This window comes from Oncorhynchus keta, chromosome 14, assembly GCF_023373465.1.
Source record: "Oncorhynchus keta strain PuntledgeMale-10-30-2019 chromosome 14, Oket_V2, whole genome shotgun sequence".
NCBI lineage: Eukaryota > Metazoa > Chordata > Actinopteri > Salmoniformes > Salmonidae > Oncorhynchus > Oncorhynchus keta.
Genome location: NC_068434.1, coordinates 13,382,336 through 13,403,720, shown reverse-complemented (window position 1 = coordinate 13,403,720; position 21,385 = coordinate 13,382,336). Strand labels below are relative to the sequence as shown.

The 21,385-nt window shown below is 41.8% G+C and overlaps 1 protein-coding gene across 1 annotated transcript; it reads right to left on the bottom strand.

Moving 5' to 3' along the window:
* Positions 1 to 217: 217 nt before the first annotated feature.
* LOC118392873 (AP-3 complex subunit sigma-1-like) lies at positions 218 to 21,372 on the bottom strand. Its single transcript, XM_035784860.2, has 6 exons — positions 21,097 to 21,372; positions 11,299 to 11,390; positions 8,103 to 8,214; positions 7,856 to 7,927; positions 6,942 to 7,049; positions 218 to 945 (listed from the first exon to the last, which is right to left on the bottom strand). The coding sequence occupies exons 1-6, from the start codon at positions 21,163 to 21,165 to the stop codon at positions 817 to 819; spliced, it is 582 nt and encodes a 193-aa protein (XP_035640753.1). The 5' UTR covers positions 21,166 to 21,372; the 3' UTR covers positions 218 to 816.
* Between the last annotated feature and the right edge of the window lie 13 nt (positions 21,373 to 21,385).

Below are 21,385 nucleotides of genomic sequence, written 5' to 3'. Positions count from 1 at the left end.
CAATGCGCTGCAGTACCGCTTGCTGTGCGATAGCAAAGAGAATAGTCTATGACTTGGTGACTCGAGTCTTTGACAATGTCCATAAGATGTTACCTACTTAGATCAAACTGTGGTCCAACTTGCTCTTCTTTCAGACAAACATACTTAACTGGCTATTATTATATTATTGAAAACAATGAAACCTTTAACTGCCAACAAAATTTCCAAATAGGCAAAAAATGATTCAATAGTTTATTAAGTTGCAAAAAACACATGCACTGATTAAATCAAGAGAAACATTTTTGACAAGATCATTTGTTTAAACCATTGTGTATACAGGTAAGACAAAGAAATACAATTTCAGCATATATCGTCATATCAGTGGAGGCTGGTGAGGGGAGGACAGCTCATAATTGCTGGAACGGAGTGAATGGAAAACCATTCCACATATTCTGCTACAGCCATTACCACAAGCCCGTCCTTTCTAATTAAGATGCCTCCAAACTCCTGTGCATCATATACTGTATATAAGAATATTCTGTTTGTTTTACAAACCACTACTAAAGTATGAATTTACAATACTGTAGCAGCCACGACATAAGGGCACACCTCCAGTGAGGGTCGAGGAATGGAATAAATAAATACTTCATTTTCTCAAACAGAACAAAGTCACAATGACATTCATTTAAAACCAGGGAGAGAAAGAAAAAAAGTTAACGCCAAAGAAACTCACACAGTACCTTCATGCTCTTTGAGAAAAGTTGGTATTTGTTCGGATTTTGGTTAAACAATTGCATGGTAAACATTGGTTGACTTCTGCACGGTGGGTCTTGTCGGCTATTTGAAGGAGGGTAAGTTTGGCACTTTTATGCTGATGTCTCCAATGTTGATGTTTCTGGGCATTTCGGGGAGGTTCATGTTCTTTACGGCTGACACTGCGCGAGCAGGGGCTCCTGCAATACCAGCCTAGATACAAAACATAAATATAACAGAGTTAAGAGTCCCTAGAAACACGTACACCACTCGACCCTCACAATGGACAGGGACACACAACAGCACGAAACATGCAGCACCACAGACGCCAGACAAAATGCAAAGCATCAACTATTAAAAACAGACAATGTGCAAATGTACATCCAAATGCCTAGCTTCATATGCACATGCTATATTTGGTTCATTTATGATTTACATTACAACCAGGGCCAATTATGAATCAACTATGAGAACATAGTGCTACATTCATTGATCTTAAAATATTACATTTAATATTAAAAAGACAAGAGGCAGCATTGCTTGAAAAGTGAACCAAACAAATTCTTAAGGACTGATAAGGATACAAATGCAAGGAGAGAATTGGGTAAGGCAGAAAAAAATGGATTTTGATATGAGGAGGAAATGAAGCTATAGTTATGTATAGAATGTTTACAGAATTTAGAAAACATAAATTGGGCATGTGACGTGACTGAAGTGAAATGTCTTATATAGGCTGTGTCTTGGGAAACTAACTAGAGCAATATCAGATGGCCTAATGTAAATCACTCTACTGTATCGCAGTGCTAGAGGCACCACTACAGACCCGGGTTTGATCCAAGGCTGTATCACAACTGGCTGTGATCGGGAGTCCCATATGGCGGGGCAAAATTGGCCCAGCGCCGTCGGAGTTAAGGGAGGGTTTGGCCGGGGTAGGCCGTCATTGTAAATAAGAATTTGCTCTTAACTGACTTGCCTAGTTAATTAAAGGTTGAATAAATAAAAACAATCTGTATGTGAACATATCTTACAGCTTAAATATGTCTCAGTGAAATATAACACCATTATTAGAATTCATAATAGTTTCGTAGACCTTTTTATGACCATTCCTGAAGTACAATAAACAGACTGTTTTACCAGTTAGAACATTTAGGATCTTTTTCAAGGATATACTGTAATATATTACGATTTTAACAACTCAGAAGGGAACTCTTCACACGGTAAGGTAAGGACTTAATAGTTGGTAACGTGGGTGACTATGTTCAACCTAGGCTAATGTTTGATTATTAAAAAAAAGTACATAAAAGATGCAAGCGACAGCTATTCAATGTTGAGTTATTTCCACAGCATTACCCAATGACATGTACCATGTGGGGAATTGTTGTAATACTGGGACACAGCAGGGTGTCTACTCTGTGGTATACTGAAGGAGAAACACTAAAGCAGTGAATTTCAAAGCATTGTTCAATAGAAAATTATAAAAGTTTCTAATATAATTTGAGATAAAAAAAACAAAATTGGTTGAAATGTCAATAGCAAAATAAGTAATGGGCATTTGCTATGAATAACATTTCTTGATCCCTAGATTGAGGGATTACTTCAAAAAAAAAATTGCAGCTGTTCTTCCACATAATCTTTAACAGTCAGAAAAATGTTAATTCAATCAGCTTCTAGGCTACACTTTCTAGCTGTGAAAATGAGTAGAACTAGGCAACTACCATAGGACCGGTTACAAATATTAATCAGTAGCATTCACTAAATGTTTAAAGCAGTTGTTTAGCCATTTCTAAAATTATTTTCCAATGGTTTTGTTCTGAGCAGAACCCTTTGTTCTGTTCCAATGTTCCCGACCAACAAAATAAAGAATTATACCTACGGAGGAGCGGCTTCTATGTAGGAATTTTGAATGTCTTTGAACTTCAGAGTTGGCTTAACGTTGGACCAGAGATGCAAGATCACTAATGAGCGGCACCAAAATTAAAAACACATCTTACCTCTTTGTGGTTAATAAATCCTATGTGAAATGTGATAACTATAGTATCCCAAACTAGCAATGAAAAAGTAAATCCAATTCTTCTAATAAGAAATGTCTCTCCCCATCTTCTGAATCCCACTTGTAACGTCAGTAGGCTTCAGAGGGGGAGGTAGCCTACACACACACACTGACAAAGATGTTCAGCTGGCAGGCAGACGCTGGAAGACGTTTCAGATTGACAGAGGGAGGACTTTGCATAGGCGCTTTGTTTTTTTTTTTGTGTGGGAGATTTATTGTTGTTGTCCGGAACTTAAAATTATAGTTTTAACCGGTTCCAATGCTTTAGAAATAACAGTTCGGTTGCGGAACAGTATAGATCACATTCAGTCCAGGTTCCGGGTTCTGTTCCCTGAACCGGTTCTAACCCTTGACGTACACAGAATTCTAATTTCATCCTCTGTAATTAAAAACACAAGGTCAGTTTAAGTGTCCTTCATAAATTTTGCTGCCCTCAAGTTGTGACAATACAGAGTAACTACTGTCCTCAATGAGAACAACCCTGGGTTTTTACTAACCTTGGCATCCAGTCAACTAAATTATACTGAATGGCCTATATGTAACAACTCAAGGGAGATAAATTAGACTTGCTCCTTGCCAGTTGCCGAAAGGCCTAGGTTTCTGGTCTAGTACTCAGTCACGCTGAGTGTTCCATAGGTTTCCCCAAACAGGCATTACTACGGTGTCAGCACTGAGCTGTGACTGCCTGGAAAACCAAATGACTGGTTTGGGATATGGTCTGTTGATTAATGAACACTGATGTCACAACCCAGGGGGGAAAAACACATTTCAAGTATGTAAACAGTAGTTTACACATCATAACAGCAGTCTGATGAGAGTTATAGGGCAGCAAAGCAGTGTGGTGACAAGGACCAGTAGAGATAACACGCGGTGTTGTACTTGGCTAGCTATGAGCCTAGCGAGATGTGGCTTGAAATTTTCAGCACCTGCGAAATTGAGACGAGACCTCTGTTACAAACACAAACACTGAGCCAGACCCGACAGGTGAACAGTATGATTGCACCTCTTAGAGCCTCACCACAGGAGGTCGGCGGCACCGTAATTGGGGAGGACGGGCTCGTGGTAATGGCTGGAGCGGAAGGAGTGGAATGGTATCAAATAGATCAAAACACATGGTTTCCATGTGTTTGATGCCATTCCATTTTCTCTGTTACAGACATTATTAGGAGCAGTCCTCCCCTCAGCAGCCTCCACTGCTCTTCTTACTTACTATACTTTTGGTAAAAGTACCGTCGGCTACACGTATTACTCAAATGTAAACTTGCATACTTGCCACGTCTCTCGCGCTACATCTGGAGATGACAGTTGCCCCCCCTTGAAGCAGGGCAGTGTAAACAGAACGGTCTCATTGAGCCAACACTCCCACAGTATAAATGGTAATAGCGGAGCAATGTTTTTGAAACCGCTGAAATGTGTTATTCAGATTGTTTTGTTGTTGCAGTAGCTGCTGGCTGCACTGAGCCACGTAAAGCTATGGAAGCCCATCACCACCACCAACAACAAAATGTAGATCATACGAATAGGAGATGTTTTCACTTGTAACACTTTTATTTAACACACATTTTATTTGGGCTATGATAGGACCTGTTTATTTTTTGATTCAGGTCAAATTAAAATAAATTAACTCTGGCAGGTATAGCTGACAAACAGTTCTATATGGCTAAGCCTAGTCTGCCCAATATTATGTCCCTGTTGTCCTAAAAACTATTTACTGTCACCTTACATGGAGGTTTTAAATGATAATTGAAACATGTTAACCAATTTCCTTAATAGTAGCTAAGCAATATGGGGTTTCATTACTATTTTTAAGTAACAGTGATAAATTGTTGGGTCTGCTGTAAAAGATAGTTTGTGACGTCGTTTTCCTGTTATTAAGTGGTCGGCCCATGGAGAACTAGGTATAGTGTAAATTTGGGAGGTTACAGTACTTGGTTGGAAATTTAGCAGTACCTGTGTCTACCTGTCCTGTCTGGGAGACTGAAAGATAAACGTCTGTAAAGAGAGAAGAATGGAAAGAACTAGAAAGCGTCAGGGAAAAAGAGGAATGAGTAATGTTGTTAAAGCAGAGCAAAGTAATTACAGTTTATATATACACTGAACAACAATATAAACAACATGTAAAGTGTTGGTGCCTTGTTTCATGAGCAGAAATAAAATATCCCAGACATTTTTCATAAGCACAAAAAGCTTATTGAGCTCAGATTTTGTGCACAAATTTGTTTATACCCCTGTTAGTGAGTATTTCTCCTTTGCCAAGCTAATCCATCCACCTGACAGGTGTGGCATATCAAGAAGCTGATTGAACAGCATGATCATTACCCAGGTGCACCTTGTGCTGGAGACAATAAAAGGCCACTAAAATGTGCAGTTTTGTCACACAATGCCACAGATGTCTTGAGGGAGGCGTGATATTCGCATGCTGACTGCAGGAATGTCCACCAGAGCTGTTGCCACAGAATAGAATGTTCATTTCTCTACCATAAACCGCTACAACGTCGTTTTAGAGAATTTGGCAGGATGTCCAAACGGCCTCACTACCGCAGACCATGTGTAACCACGCCAGCCCAGAACCTCCACAGCCGGCTTCTTCACCTGCAGGATCATCTAAAACCAGCCACCCGGACAGCTGATGAAGCTGAGGAGTATTTCTGTCTGTAATAAAACCATTGTGTGGGGAAAAACTCATTTGGATTGGCTGGGCCTGGCACCCAAGTGGGTGGGCCTATACCCCCCCAGGCCCACCCATGGCTGCTCCCCTGCCCAGTCATGTGAAATCCATAGATAAGGGCCTAATTAATTTATTTCAATTGACTGATTTCCTCATATGAACTGTAACTCCGTAAAATCTTTGGAATTGTTGCGTTTATATTTTTGTTCAGTATAAATAGAAAGTGATAAGACCTATCGTAGACCACATTCATAGACACTGACCTGAGAAGCCTCAACATCTCCAAAGTCAAAGAAACAGAGTTTTACACTGAGCTGGTTGAGGATGTGAAAGTGAACTAAATCCAAATTGTATTTTTTTTTTGTACATACTGCTTGGAATTGGTTTAATTTACATCATTCTTATGACTCAGAATTAGAATTGGTGTTGAAGTTTGAATGATTATGAGGAACACTGCGGTCTAGGGTAGGTCCAAGAAGGAGAAGACAGAGCACATCTGTTTGTTGAACAGTCAAAGACTCGGCTTACAATTCAAATGTCAATAATGATTCCATTTGATCAACCACAAAATACGGCCTAAAGTTGTTACCAAAGCATTGTTTAAATTGTTAAACACATCCACATTGCTACAGTGAGGTAAAAAAATCTGTAGATGTTGGAAACCAAAAAATTAACAGCAAGTTACCTTATATTGTGTAGTAGCACTACATTGCAATAACAGCCAAGCAAACATAACCTAACAAAATATCTCCTTCAAAGAACTTACTGATAAACATTTGTGGCTTTTAAATATTTTGCTTCATATTCATTTATTTAACTAGAGAACTTTGTGTGTGTGTCAATTTAAAATACATCTTGTCTAAGTCATAATGGCATTGTTCTGCCATTGGCAAATGGCAATGATTCCATGAAACAATCTGTTTTCAAGAATGGTGAAATGTAAAAGACTATATTCAAAGAGATCTGCAAATTAATTAGGAAAAAAAGTGACAACAGCTGCATGAGAACAAAGCAATATCTAGGCTTTAACATCATGGACAACTCACCTACAAGATATCAGCTCACAGATGTTAACAAGCTCAGCTCAGGACAACTTTAACATCAGAATGACCACAACTAACCATTCAAGTCATCCAAACGCTACCATCCCCTCCACATTTAAGCAAAATACACCAACAGGACATTTCCAGTCTGTAGAGTGGGATGAGCAATGTGTCTCATGAGGGTGTGTGATTACTGAGGATCAAGATTACGCAGATGCATTGGAAAATGTGTACATTTACATTCGGTAGAAGAGACGGTGTTTTATGATGATGATTATATCTTTGGGGGTTGGTTGGAAGAGAATTAGCATTCTATGTGGTGCAGCAGTGGAGCTCCAGAGAGCACAAATACTTATCAGGAGCATCACAAGAAGGACATGCAGGGTCCAGCATACACACATGCCTGTATGTACCCGGAGTATAGGAAGTCCTAGAGAAGTACTCTTACCTCCGATTTCTCCATTTTGTTTTGGGCGTCCACCTGTATGATGATCTCATTCATGTTGGTCTCCAGCACCATCCCCCCCATCACCATCTCTGCCAGTATATTGTGGACCTACAGGTTCAATAGAAGGTGATCTATTAACAGGTTTTGCTCTGACTGAGAAAACATTCAATTGCTGTGAACCAAATGGGGTTTTTTTGTGGGGGGGGGCTTTTTCTGTGTGCCTTTGAAACCTACAGGATCTACTTCAAAGAGGAATTATTTTCTTAGACAATTAAAATGGATATTTATTGTTTGATATTGTAGAGGCTAAACAAATGTGAACAGGAGACGTAGCACCCTTGAAAACAGATGACCTGATGAGAGATATACACATGCAACCTCATCTCATGTAAAAACATTCGTTATGCAAACATAAAATCACACAGAGTCCCATTTATAATTTGTTTGTTTTATGTAGATTGCTTCGTTTCCTCAAGGCAGATAGGTTGCTTTGGTCATTAACAATGTTCCTGCATACACCAATGGCGTAGCCCTCAGTCTGGGTTTTCCCAGACTAGGTTATAGATTACTGCTGTCACAATTATCTTGCTTTCTCTTTGCTCATATTACCCTGTGTACACATGAATATCAATGGAATCTTTCTGCGTGAAATGAGGCAACCTGTGCAGAAAGTAACGCAATATCCTGCTTCGCTGCAACAGACGTGGTTAGAAATTACGAGCCAGCAGGACCGAGCGTTATCACAGGGGAGATAAATTCACCTAGACAGTCTTATAGTAAATTAATTACACAATGGCACAGTCAGTGTCTATGGGGAGTCATACATTCATTGTGAACATTTAACCGTCTCTGATATAGGACATATTACAATGAACAGCGCATTGCTAGAATATGGTTGATACAATAGGTTGTACCTTGTCCACGTGGAAAATTAAGTCAAGTTCACAGACATTCTCGAAGCATTTGTCCAATGTTTCCACAAACACCTGTGGAGAGACAATCACATTCACTGAACAGTAATAATCTACCGAGTTACGTTGGCCATTGTTTTACTCAATCAATGACACGTCCACCAACAACAAGCCAGTCTAAGATGGTGGTACCAAATGTTCATAGTTCGACAACAAAAAACGACCCCCCCCAAGACTTGAGAAACATTACCTGGATAAGGTCTAGGATGCCAAGCTCGCTCTCAGAGGAATCAACGCAGAATACAAAGTAGAGTGTGGCATAGTGTCTGTAGATGAGCCTGTTCTCAGATCCACCAATCAACCTGACGACACAAAAACAAAACGAGGGGACAGTCGAAAAGTTCTCTAAACGGAGTGTGTTCATTAGTGCACCAATACATAGATGGGATAGTTGTCAGCACAATGATCATTAATGAAACACCAGTCAGTGTGATGTTTATTACGCAATACTAGGGTTACAAAGGGTTGGAAACTTTCCATGGGAAGTTAGGCACTGGAATTTGGGGAATTTTTCTGAAATTCATCAAAAAAAGTTACGTGTATCTTTTTTTTGTGGGATACACAAAGCAATTCTATGTCTTGTGGCATATTCTGGTTAAACTATCCCCAATTCAATGGAAGTGCAACCCTCTACATGCACACACAGTGCATTTTTCCATCACATATAAAGCTGATTCTCAAGATCTTGCACACTAATGAGTTGCTATTGAGCCCAGACTATTTACCCACTCTGCCATTGAGCCCATAGGTAGCCTAGTGGTTAGAGTGTTTGGCCAGTAACCAAAAGGTTGCTAGTTCGGATCCCCGAGCTGACAAGATAAGTCTGTCCTTCTGCCCCCGAACAAGGCAATTAACCCACTGTTCCGAAGCAGTCATTGTAAATAAGAATTTGTTCTTAACTGACCTGCCTAGATAAATACATTTTGTAAAAAATTTAAATAAAATGTTTGACAGTCTCCTGGAGCGGAAGGAGTCTCTCCAAGAAATGGCCATATCACAGTCTGCCGATATGGACAGCCCCATCAAGGGGATTCTCCTGGATGATGTATTTTGGGAGAGTGGTAAAGCAGCCTGAAACCGATAGCAGTAGCCATTGCACAGATTGAGGGAGACACCGCCATCCTGTCTGATGTGTTGACTCTGCTTACAGATGAAAGAGAAGCAGTCCGTACTGCCCTTCCCACTTCACTGTTGCTCCAAGCAGTGGAAACTGCAGTTCTGAAATGCATCAAAAAGCATGAAGACTTCTGCCTGAAGCCTATACACAATGCAGCGTACATGTTGGACCCCAAGTATGCTGGCAAGAGCATCATGTCTGGTGCAGAGATCAACAAGGCCTATGGTGTCATCACTACTGGGTCTCGCCACCTTGGCCTGGATGAGGTTCTTGGCAGGCTGGCGAAGTACACTTCCAAGCAAGGGCTTTGGGATGGAGATGCAATATGGTAGTTATGCCAACATATCTCATCAGCCACCTGGTGGAAGAGACTTTGTGGATCTGAGACTCTTTCCCCTGTTGCCTTCATCATCCTCCAAATCCCATCAACATCAGCTGCCTCAGAGCGCAACTGGTCCTTGTTTGAGAACACGCACACCAAAACACGCAACAGGCTGACTAATACACAGGTTGAAAAACTGGTGGCCATCCAAGCATATTTGAGGCTTTTTGAGCCTGATAAGCCATCCCCAACAAGGTTGGAAAGTGACAGTGAAGATGAGGCCTCAGAGACTGATGTTCAAGAGGTGGACATTGAGGAGGTCCAGGGAGAAGACATGGAAGCCTGAGTTTCTAGACTATCATTTTACAGATGTATGTTGAAATGTTTTTGGGAGATGAGGGATCATTGGGGATAATTCAATATTCCCTTTCTTTTGTTGTTCAGTGAAATCACCCCATGTGAAGAGTCAACTAATTTAATTAAAGTTTAATTCGTAACTAAATAGTTTTTTATTTTCTATTGGAAGTATTTAATAATTTGCAATTAGGTCTACTTATGAGGTAAAAGGTTTATGTTTCTGTCTCCATATGATATGGTAAATATATCCAATGCAAAAAACATCAACATTTAATGGTATTAATATTCATTTACATATATTTCCATTAATTCCCATGGAAGGCTTCCACTTGTGAATATTACCCAAAATGTGCAACCCTACTCAATACACACATTCAATGACATGAAACACAGCCCAACATGTTGGTTTTATGAACAAGTAACCGGGTCAGGAGCTGCATTCACAATCTAGCATTTGAATATCCAGACGTTATGAAAAGGCGAAAGAAATATGCCAACAAAAAAACTATCCTTTGATATTTATTTCATTAGTACATTATTGATATAGTCCCCCAAAAATGTGCATGTCAGCAATCAAGTTTAAGACATGTAACTTTCAAAATACAGAAATATGGCCCGTAATGATGATATATTTTGCGTATTACATATCTAAACTTGATTGCTGACAGGCAAAACATTTTGGGACTATATCAATAATGGACTAATGAAACATAACAATGAATAGTTTTTGGGTGGCATTTTCCTTTAACCTGCACTAGCCACTTGGTCCTGTCAATCTGTTGGACAAAAACAATCTGGCCCGTTTGATGCATTTAGCAGCATATGATGCAACATTCATTATTATATCAGCAATGGACTACTGAAACATATATCAAAAGGATAGTTTCTGGGTGGAGTTTTCCTTTAAGTCCAGGCCAAGGACAGAAGCCTTGACCAATCGTTGTAAGGCCTGATAAAAGCATGTTGACCTGAGTCTGTGTCGAAGGTCAAGCTGATTGAGCAACATCGTATTTGTTGATGAGACTAAACTGGAGCAACAATCATATACCAGGGATCCCAGGGTTGTCTTCACTAGGAACCAAACATAAGTAAATGGGCAGATCTCTAGGGAGACTAACCTGAATTTGCCTAATAAGTTTGTTGCAAAAACATTTCACTACTGGTGTGCACTAATGAATACACCCCAGTTCTATTAGTCTCTGTTGAATGAGAGGAGGTTCCACAATGCAATAGCCTAATACCTGGGACTGCTTCATGAATGACAAAGGAATATTCAACTATTCATAATGATCCAATTGATCTCTCCCCTGCTGGTCACCATCTGATAGGTTCCCTCTTTCTCCCTTAGCTCTCCCATGCAGTGAAATTTGTCATGAGCTGTTGCCTCGTGGAAAGCGGATTCTACTCGTGGAACATTGATGTAGAGTAGCCCACATCATCAGCTCAAATGTTTGAATTTGTCTACATGGAATTGAAAGGATATGCATTTCATTGTGACATGATCAGGAAGTGTTAAGACAACGCTTCAGCTGAACACTTATGGATTTCAGTACTCCAGTGCAGTTTGACGTCTTAAAAGAATTCTCTTACATTCCACCTTCTAGAAAATTGCAGACATTCTCATCTCTTTTGGACACCAGATGAAATGTTTCTCTGATGATTTGTTGTTCCGTGTCTTCGTTCTGTGGAACATAAATTACAAATACAGTCAGTGTGCATGGGAAAACCAAAATGTAAAGCTTTTGGCACAGGTCTTCACAACATTTATGCTTAAAACTATCCAAATGGCCTTTTTCCACACTCATAACCTAAAAGAAGTGGCAGGACATTCACTGCATACCCTCTCCAGCGTCCACATATTCTTGCAAATGTTCTCTCTGAAATATGTGTACGTCAGGTCATTGCAGTGAAAGGAAATGCCTTCAAGTGATCATGTGAAATGAGTCAAGTGATGTGAAGCATGAGACTAGGGGGAGAGGCCATAGCAGAGAGCTCTCCATGCCAATGCAAGCACAGAGACTCTGGTCTAGCATAATATCTAATAAACCTACTCTTCACTCTACTAAACATCTAGACACACACTCTCCTCGCTCTAGAAAAAGAAAAGGGCCATAATGCACAGTAGCATATACAGTACTCTGTCAATATTATTTGTTTTTTGAGCAACTCTCCTGTTGAAATGTGAGAAAAATACTTTCCAAAATTACATTTTTTTTTAAATGTAGGTAATTTCCATGTGAAAGGACCCAATGTTTGTGCTTTTCTAATAACTACATTTCTGTGTTCTATTCATGTGCTTTTCTAATAACTACATTTCTGTGTTCTATTCATGTGCTTTTCTAATAACTACATTTCTGTGTTCTGTACATGATCATCTGATCATTTATCACTCCAGTGTTAATCTGCAATATTGTAATTATTCGCCTACCTGCCTTTTGCACACATTGTATATAGACTCCCCTTTTTTTCTACTGTGTTATTGACTTGTTAATCGTTTACTCCATGTGGAACTCTGTGTTGTCTGTTCACACTGCTATGCTTTATCTTGGCCAGGTCGCAGTTGCAAATGAGAACTTGTTCTCAACTAGCCTACCTGTTTAGGCTAGTTGTACATTTCATTACATTTCATTACATTTCATTATAGTACAACGGTTTGATTTGTCTAATCTTAGCAATTTCTTCTTAGCTAGCTACATAGCCGTCTTTGTATCAAAGATAATTGCCTAATTATCGTATTTCGTCGTCCTAACGTAGTCTACACTGCTATCTGCCCAGCAGCTAGCCAGCTAGCAAACGTCCACCGTCTACCGAATAGCAGCACTGTAGAAACTATTACACTCAACTGAACGACTTGATTAGTGTAGTGTTAGCTAGCTACATAGTTGTCTTTGCTGTCTTCGTATCCAAGATAATTGTGTAGTTTAGAGTGTGTAGTCTTAGAGCGATTATCTTAATTTACCGAGGTTAGCTAGCCAGCTATTTGTCGTCCTTAACGTAGGAGACACTGCTAGCTAGCCAACAGCTAGCCAACGTCTTCCGAATAGAACTTCCGCACTCAACAACCCGGTCGCATTCCGCTTCGCTCCACAGGTAGTATCACATTTTCATTTCATTTCATTACAGCACAACGGTTTGATTTGTTTGATCGTAGCTAGCTACATAGCTAGCTACATAGCCGTCTTTGTATCAAAGATAATTGTGTAGTCTAGAGCGATTTTCTAGGTTAGCTAGCCAGCTATTGTCGTTCTTTTAACGCTACGTAACGTAATCAACACTGCGAGCTAGCCAGCTAGCCCCCGAATAGCAGCACTGTAGAAACTATTACACTCAACAGAACGACTTGATTAGTGTAGTGTCAACAACGCAGCCACTGCCAGCTAGCCTACAAAGTCAACAACGCAGCCACTGCCAGCTAGCCTACTTCAGCAGTACTGTATCATTTTAATCATTTTAGTCAATAAGATTCTTGCTACGTAAGCTTAACTTTCTGAACATTCGAGACGTGTAGTCCACTTGTCATTCCAATCTCCTTGCATTAGCGTAGCCTCTTCTGTAGCCTGTCAACTATGTGTCTGTCTATCCCTGTTCTCTCCTCTCTGCACAGACCATACAAACGCTCCACACCGCATGGCCGCGGCCACCCTAATCTGGTGGTCCCAGCGCGCACGACCCACGTGGAGTTCCAGGTCTCCGGTAGCCTCTGGAACTGCCGATCTGCGGCCAACAAGGCAGAGTTCATCTCAGCCTATGCCTCCCTCCAGTCCCTCGACTTCTTGGCACTGACGGAAACATGGATCACCACAGATAACACTGCTACTCCTACTGCTCTCTCTTCGTCCGCCCACGTGTTCTCGCACACCCCGAGAGCTTCTGGTTAGCGGGGTGGTGGCACCGGGATCCTCATCTCTCCCAAGTGGTCATTCTCCCTTTCTCCCCTTACCCATCTGTCTATCGCCTCCTTTGAATTCCATGCTGTCACAGTTACCAGCCCTTTCAAGCTTAACATCCTTATCATTTATCGCCCTCCAGGTTCCCTCGGAGAGTTCATCAATGAGCTTGATGCCTTGATAAGCTCCTTTCCTGAGGACGGCTCACCTCTCACAGTTCTGGGCGACTTTAACCTCCCCACGTCTACCTTTGACTCATTCCTCTCTGTCTCCTTCTTTCCACTCCTCTCCTCTTTTGACCTCACCCTCTCACCTTCCCCCCCTACTCACAAGGCAGGCAATACGCTCGACCTCATCTTTACTAGATGCTGTTCTTCCACTAACCTCATTGCAACTCCCTCCAAGTCTCCGACCACTACCTTGTATCCTTTTCCCTCTCGCTCTCATCCAACACTTCCCACACTGCCCCTACTCGGATGGTATCGCGCCCTCCCAACCTTCGCTCTCTCTCCCCCGCTACTCTCTCCTCTTCCATCCTATCATCTCTTCCCTCTGCTCAAACCTTCTCCAACCTATCTCCTGATTCTGCCTCCTCAACCCTCCTCTCCTCCCTTTCTGCATCCTTTGACTCTCTATGTCCCCTATCCTCCAGGCCGGCTCGGTCCTCCCCTCCCGCTCCGTGGCTCGACGACTCATTGCGAGCTCACAGAAAAGGGCTCCGGGCAGCCGAGCGGAAATGGAGGAAAACTCGCCTCCCTGCGGACCTGGCATCCTTTCACTCCCTCCTCTCTACATTTTCCTCCTCTGTCTCTGCTGCTAAAGCCACTTTCTACCACTCTAAATTCCAAGCATCTGCCTCTAACCCTAGGAAGCTCTTTGCCACCTTCTCCTCCCTCCTGAATCCTCCTCCCCCTCCCCCCCCTCCTCCCTCTCTGCAGATGACTTCGTCAACCATTTTGAAAAGGTCGACGACATCCGATCCTTGTTTGCTAAGTCAAACAACACCGCTGGTTCTGCTCACACTGCCCTACCCTGTGCCCTGACCTCTTTCTCCCTCTCTCCAGATGAAATCTCGCGTCTTGTGACGGCCGGCCGCCCAACAACCTGCCCGCTTGACCCTATCCCTCCTCTCTTCTCCAGACCATTTCCGGAGACCTTCTCCCTTACCTCACCTCGCTCATCAACTCATCCCTGACCGCTGGCTACGTCCCTTCCGTCTTCAAGAGAGCGAGAGTTGCACCCCTTCTGAAAAAACCTACACTCGATCCCTCCGATGTCAACAACTACAGACCAGTATCCCTTCTTTCTTTTCTCTCCAAAACTCTTGAACGTGCCGTCCTTGGCCAGCTCTCCCGCTATCTCTCTCAGAATGACCTTCTTGATCCAAATCAGTCAGGTTAAGACTAGTCATTCAACTGAGACTGCTCTTCTCTGTATCACGGAGGCGCTCCGCACTGCTAAAGCTAACTCTCTCTCCTCTGCTCTCATCCTTCTAGACCTATCGGCTGCCTTCGATACTGTGAACCATCAGATCCTCACCACGCGCTCTCACCACTGGTGTCCCCCAGGGCTCTGTTCTAGGCCCTCTCCTATTCTCGCTATACACCAAGTCACTTGGCTCTGTCATAACCTCACATGGTCTCTCCTATCATTGCTATGCAGACGACACACAATTCATCTTCTCCTTTCCCCCTTCTGATGACCAGGTGGCGAATCGCATCTCTGCATGTCTGGCAGACATATCAGTGTGGATGACGGATCACCACCTCAAGCTGAACCTCGTCAAGACGGAGCTGCTCTTCCTCCCGGGGAAGGACTGCCTGTTCCATGATCTCGCCATCACGGTTGACAACTCCATTGTGTCCTCCTCCCAGAGTGCTAAGAACCATGGCGTGATCCTGGACAACATCCTGTCGTTCTCAACTAACATCAAGGCGGTGGCCCGTTCCTGTAGGTTCATGCTCTACAACATCCGCAGAGTACAACCCTGCCTCACACAGGAAGCGGCGCAGGTCCTAATCCAGGCACTCGTCATCTCCCGTCTGGATTACTGCAACTCGCTGTTGGCTGGGCTCCCTGCCTGTGCCATTAAACCCCTACAACTCATCCAGAACGCCGCAGCCCGTCTGGTGTTCAACCTTCCCAAGTTCTCTCACGTCACCCCGCTCCTCCGCTCTCTCCACTGGCTTCCAGTTGAAGCTCGCATCCGCTACAAGACCATGGTGCTTGCCTACGGAGCTGTGAGGGGAACGGCACCGCAGTACCTCCAGGCTCTGATCAGGCCCTACACCCAAACAAGGGCACTGCGTTCATCCACCTCTGGCCTGCTCGCCTCCCTACCACTGAGGAAGTACAGTTCCCGCTCAGCCCAGTCAAAACTGTTCGCTGCTCTGGCCCCCCAATGGTGGAACAAACTCCCTCACGACGCCAGGACAGCGGAGTCAATCACCACCTTCCGGAGACACCTGAAACCCCACCTCTTTAAGGAATACCTAGGATAGGATAAAGTAATCCTTCTCACCCCCCTTAAAAGATTTAGATGCACTATTGTAAAGTGGCTGTTCCACTCGATGTCATAAGGTGAATGCACCAATTTGTAAGTCGCTCTGGATAAGAGCGTCTGCTAAATGACTTAAATGTAAATGTTTAAATAAAGGTGAAATAAAATTAAAATAAATAAAAATGTGCTTTTCTAATAACTGTTTTCTGTGTTCATGCAAGTGACTGAAAGAATCCTCACCATCAGTAGCTGCAATTTGCTGCCCTATGTACATAGACATGGAACACTGGTCACTTTAATTATGTTTACATACTGTTTTACACATTTCATATGAGCAGTGCATTCAGAAAGTATTCAGACCCCTTGACTATTTCCACATTGTTACATTACAGCCTTATTCTAAAATGTATTAAATAAATGCTCCTCATCAATCTACACACAATGACATGACAAAGCAAACAGATTATTATACATTTTTGCAAATGCATTAAAAATGTAAAACATAAATACCTTATTTACATACAGTACCAGTCATTAGAAGACATCAAACTTTAAGTAACACATGTAATCATGTAGTAACCTAACAAAAATAAATAAGAGTTAAACAAATCAAAATATATTTTTGATTCTTCAAAGTAGCCACCCTTTGCCTTGATGAAAGCTTTGCACACTCTTGGCATTCTCTCAACCAGCTTCATGAGGAATGCTATTCCAACAGTTTTGAAGGAGTTCCCACATATGCCGAGCACTTTTTGGCTGCTTTTCCTTCACTCTGCAGTCCAACTCATCCCAAACCACCTCAATTGGGTTGAGGTTGGGTTATTGTGGAGGCCAGGTCATCTGATGCAGCACCATCACTCACCTTCTGGGTCAAATAGCCCTTACACAGCCTGGAGGTGTGTTTTGGGTCATTGTGCTGTTGAAAAACAAATGATAGTTCCACTAAGCGCAAACCAGATGGAATGGCGTATCACTGCTGAATGGTGTGGTGGCCATGCTGGTTAAGTGTGCCTTGAATTCTAAATAAATCACTGACAGGGTCACAAGCAAAGCACCCCCACACCTCTCCTCCATAGTGGGAACCACACATGCGAAGATCATCCATTCACCTTCTCTGCGTCTCACAAAGACACGGTTGGAACCAAAAATCTCAAATTTGGACTCATCAGACCAAAGGACAGATTTCCACCGGTCTAATATCCATTGCTTGTGTTTCTTGACCCAAGCAAGTCTCTTCTTCCAATTTGTGTCTTTAGCAGTGGTTTCTTTGCAGCCATTCGACCATGAAGAACTGATTCACGCAATTGATGCTGAGATGTGTCTTACTTGAACTCTGTGAAGCATTTATTTATTGGGCTGCAATCGGAGGCTGGTAACTAATGGATTTATCCTCTGCAGCAGAGGTAACGCTGGGTCTTCCTTTCCTGTGGCGGTCCTCATGAGAGCCAGTTTCATCATAGCGCTGGATGGTTTTTGGCAAATGCACTTAAAATGTTCTGTATTGACTGACCATCATGTCTGAAAGTAACGATGGACTGTCGTTTCTCTTTGCTTATTTGAGCCGTTCTTGCCATAATATGGACTTGGTCTTTTACAAATAGGGCTATCTTCTGTATACCACACCTACCTTGTCACAACTGATTGGCTAAAATGCATTTAGGAGGAAAGAAAATCCACAAATTAACAAGGCACACCTGTTATTGAAATGCATGAAGCTGGTTGAGAGAATGCTAAGCGTGTGTAAAGCTGTCATCAAGGCAAAGGGTGGCTACTTTGAAAAATCTCAAATAAACAAATATATTTTAACACTTTTTTGGTTACTACATGATTCCATATGTTATTTCAAAGTGTTGATGTCTTCACTATTATTCTACAATGTAGAAAATATTTTTCAAAATAAAGAAAAACCCTAGAATGAGCAGGTGTGTCCAAACTTTTGACTGGTACTGTAAGTATTCAGACCCTTTGATTTGTGACTCTAAATTGAGCTCATTCTGTTTCCAATGATCATCCTTGAAATTTTCCTACAACTTGGAGTCCTTCTGTGGTCAATTCAATTGATTTGACATGATTTGGAAAGGCACACACCGGCCTATATAAGATCCCACAGTTGACAGTTGTGCCAAGCTTATAGTGTCATACCCAAGAAGACTAGAGTCTAATTGCTGCCAAACAGTCCTTGACTGTGCTGTGCTTTAATATCCAAACTTGTGAAAAATACAAGTTTATGATTGCTTCAGATGTGTAAATTCAATTGATTGGACATGATTTGCAAATGCACACACTTGTCTATAGAAGGTCCCACAGTTGATAGTGCATGTCAGAGCAAAAACCAAGACAAGAGGTCAAAGGAATTGTCCGTAGAGCTCTTAGACAGGATTGTGTCTCAAGAAACAGATCTGGGGAAAGGTACCAAAACATTTCTCTAGCATTGAAGGTCCCCAGGAACACAGTGGTCTCCATCATTCTTAAAATGGAATAAGTTTGGAACCACCTAGACTCGTTATAGAGCTGGCCGTCTGACCAAAATGAACAATCGGGGGAGAAGGGCCTTGGTCAGGGAGGTGACCAAGAACCTGATGGTCACTGACAGAGTTCCAGAGTTTCTCTGTGGAGATAAGAGAACCTTCCAGAAGGACAACCATCTCTGCAGCACTCCACCAATCTGGCGTGTATGGTAAAGTGGCCAGACAGAAGCCACTCCTCTGTATAAAAGGCACAACAACTCACTTGGAGTTTGCCAAAATGCACCTTAAGACTCTCAGACCATGAGAAACAAGTTTCTCTGGTCTGATGAAACCAAGATTGAACTATTTTGCCTGAATGCCAAGCATCACATCTGGAGGAAACCTGGTACCACCCCTACGGTGAAGTATGGTGGTGGCAGCATCATGCTGTGGGGATGTTTTTCAGTGGCAGGGACTGGGAGACTAGTCAGGATCAAGGGAAAGATGAACAGAGCAAAGTACAGAGAGGTCCTTGATGAAAACCTTCTCCAGAGTGCTCAGGACCTCAGACTGGGCGAAGGTTCACTTTCCAACAAGACATCGACCCTAAGCACACAGCCAAGACAATGCAGGAGTGGTTTCAGGACAAATCTCTGAAAGTCCTTGAGTGAACCAGCGAAGGCCCGGACTTGAACCCAATCAAACATCTCTGGAGAGACCTGAAAATAGCTGTGCAGCGACGCTCCCCAGCCAACCTGAGAGCTTGAGAGAATCTGCAGAGAAGAATAGGAGAAACTCCCCAAACACAGGCGTGCCAAGCTTGTAGCATGAGGCCCAATAATACTGGAGGCTGTAATTGCTGCCAAAGGTGATTCAACAAAGTACTGATTAAAGGGTCTGAATAGTTATGTAAATATGATATGTATATATTTTTTTTTAAAGAAATTTGCAAAGAAATGCTGCTTTGTCATTATGGGGTAATGTGTGTAGATTTATGAGGGGGGGAAACAATTTCATCCATTTTAGAATAAGGCTGTAACGTAGCAAAATGTGAAAAATGTCAAGGGGTCTGAATATTTTCCGAATGTACTGTATTCAACAGAGTTTGGGAAAACGTGGACAACAAACTGAGGGAGATTTTACAGAAATTCTGTTACCAAATTTTCCACCCGCGCAGTTTTTCCAGTTAATGTGTAAAATTGTTAAAAGTAGTCATTGTGTATAGAGTTATTTAGTTTGTAAACTTTGAAATCAATGGTTTTTGTTTGTCAAACATTTTAAGTGAAAAATCTGAGTCTCAGTGCAACTATGTTACTGTGGAATTGCCCCTTAGCTACCCTTGGGAATTAGTTTATCTATAACAACATTTAAAGATTATAGCCTTTTGTAAAGTCCTGTGTTGCTAAGGTGGTAGAGCATGGTGCCTGCCACCCCAGGGTTGCCTTCATTAATCTACAGTGGTGGAGAATTTTTTTTGTCATACTTGAGTAAAAGTAAAATTAAGTACTGAAAATAGAAAATGACTCAAGTCAAAGTCACCCAGTAAAAAACTACTTGAGTAAAAGTATAAAAGTATTTGGTTTTAAATGCACTTAAGTATCAAAAGTATAAATAATTTCAAATTCCTTACATTAGGAAAACCATAGACATTTTCTAGTTTTCATTTATTTACAGATAGCCAGGGGCATGCGCCAACTCTCAGACATCATTCACATATGAAGCATGTGCTTAGTGAGTCTGCCAGATCAGACGCAGTCGGGATGACCAGGGATGTTCTCTTGATAAGTGTGAATTTGACCATTTTCTGTCCTGCTAAACATTCCAAAAGTAATGACTCATTTTGGGTGTCAGGGAAAATATATGGAGTAAACAGTGCATCATTTTATTTAGGAATGTAGTGAAGTAAAAGTTGTCAAAATGTTAATAGTAAAGATGCCCCCAAAAATGACTTAAGTAGTAATTTAAAAGTAATTTTACACCACTGTTAATTTATCGGACTCATGGTTAGCTAGTCTGTCTCCTTGTCTACTAGCCTGTGACGAGTAATACATGTTCAGGTTTAAGAAGAAAAACAGCAACAATTTTGCTGAGGAATTAATTGATTGATAGGCAGGAGCACAAGTCAATAACGTGAACATCGGCGTGTCATGTGACGTAAAGCCCTTTGGACGGACAGAACGAACACTCAACATGTTTTACTCAGTGATCAGTGCACGAGACTGTGAGGAGACATTAACATCCCCAATCCAGTAGCTAGCCTGTGTGTGTAAAACGATAGCTATTCCGACACATGCTTAATTATTAAAATAACAATGTTGCTTAGTCTGATATAGCATATCCCAAGATCAATGACATAGCTACCCACGTAAACAAACCAGTAAAGTCTCACATTACACCACATAAACCAGTATAACGTTAGCTAATTAACCTTGTTTGTTTGCAATAATAATTGTGCAATTAATTAGCCAAAAATAGAGCTAGCTAGATAAACTAACATTGTTATATGCATGCAAGCTAGCTACAGCAGATTCGAAACAATTCATTGCATACTCACGTAATGCTCGTAGAATTTAGAAAGCCGAGGTTTCCCATGGTTGTTGAATATTAGTATGGCTTTAATCATGATGCTCCGTTTTATGAGGGGAAGAAAAAATTGGATCAGTCTATGAATGACTGTTGTCAACACTCCAGTACCGACCCAGTCTACCTGGGAACCGATTCTAATCCGTCTCAATCTAGCTCAAATTACGGCTAGCAGGCTAACAACATGCCATTTCTCCATCCAGATTTTGCGGAAATAACCACACTCCACGTCAAACCATTCATATTCTTGCAACTACAGC

Excerpts from the sequence above, each read along its gene's own strand:
- LOC118392873 (XM_035784860.2), bottom strand. The coding sequence starts at position 21,165 with ATGATTAAAGCCATACTAATATTCAACAACCATGGGAAACCTCGGCTT. Across the intron at positions 11,391-21,096 it reads CTAAATTCTACGAGCATTAC|AACGAAGACACGGAACAACA; the intron begins GTGAGTATGCAA and ends TATGTTCCACAG. Across the intron at positions 7,050-7,855 it reads TAATTTTCCACGTGGACAAG|GTCCACAATATACTGGCAGA; the intron begins GTACAACCTATT and ends TTGAACCTGTAG.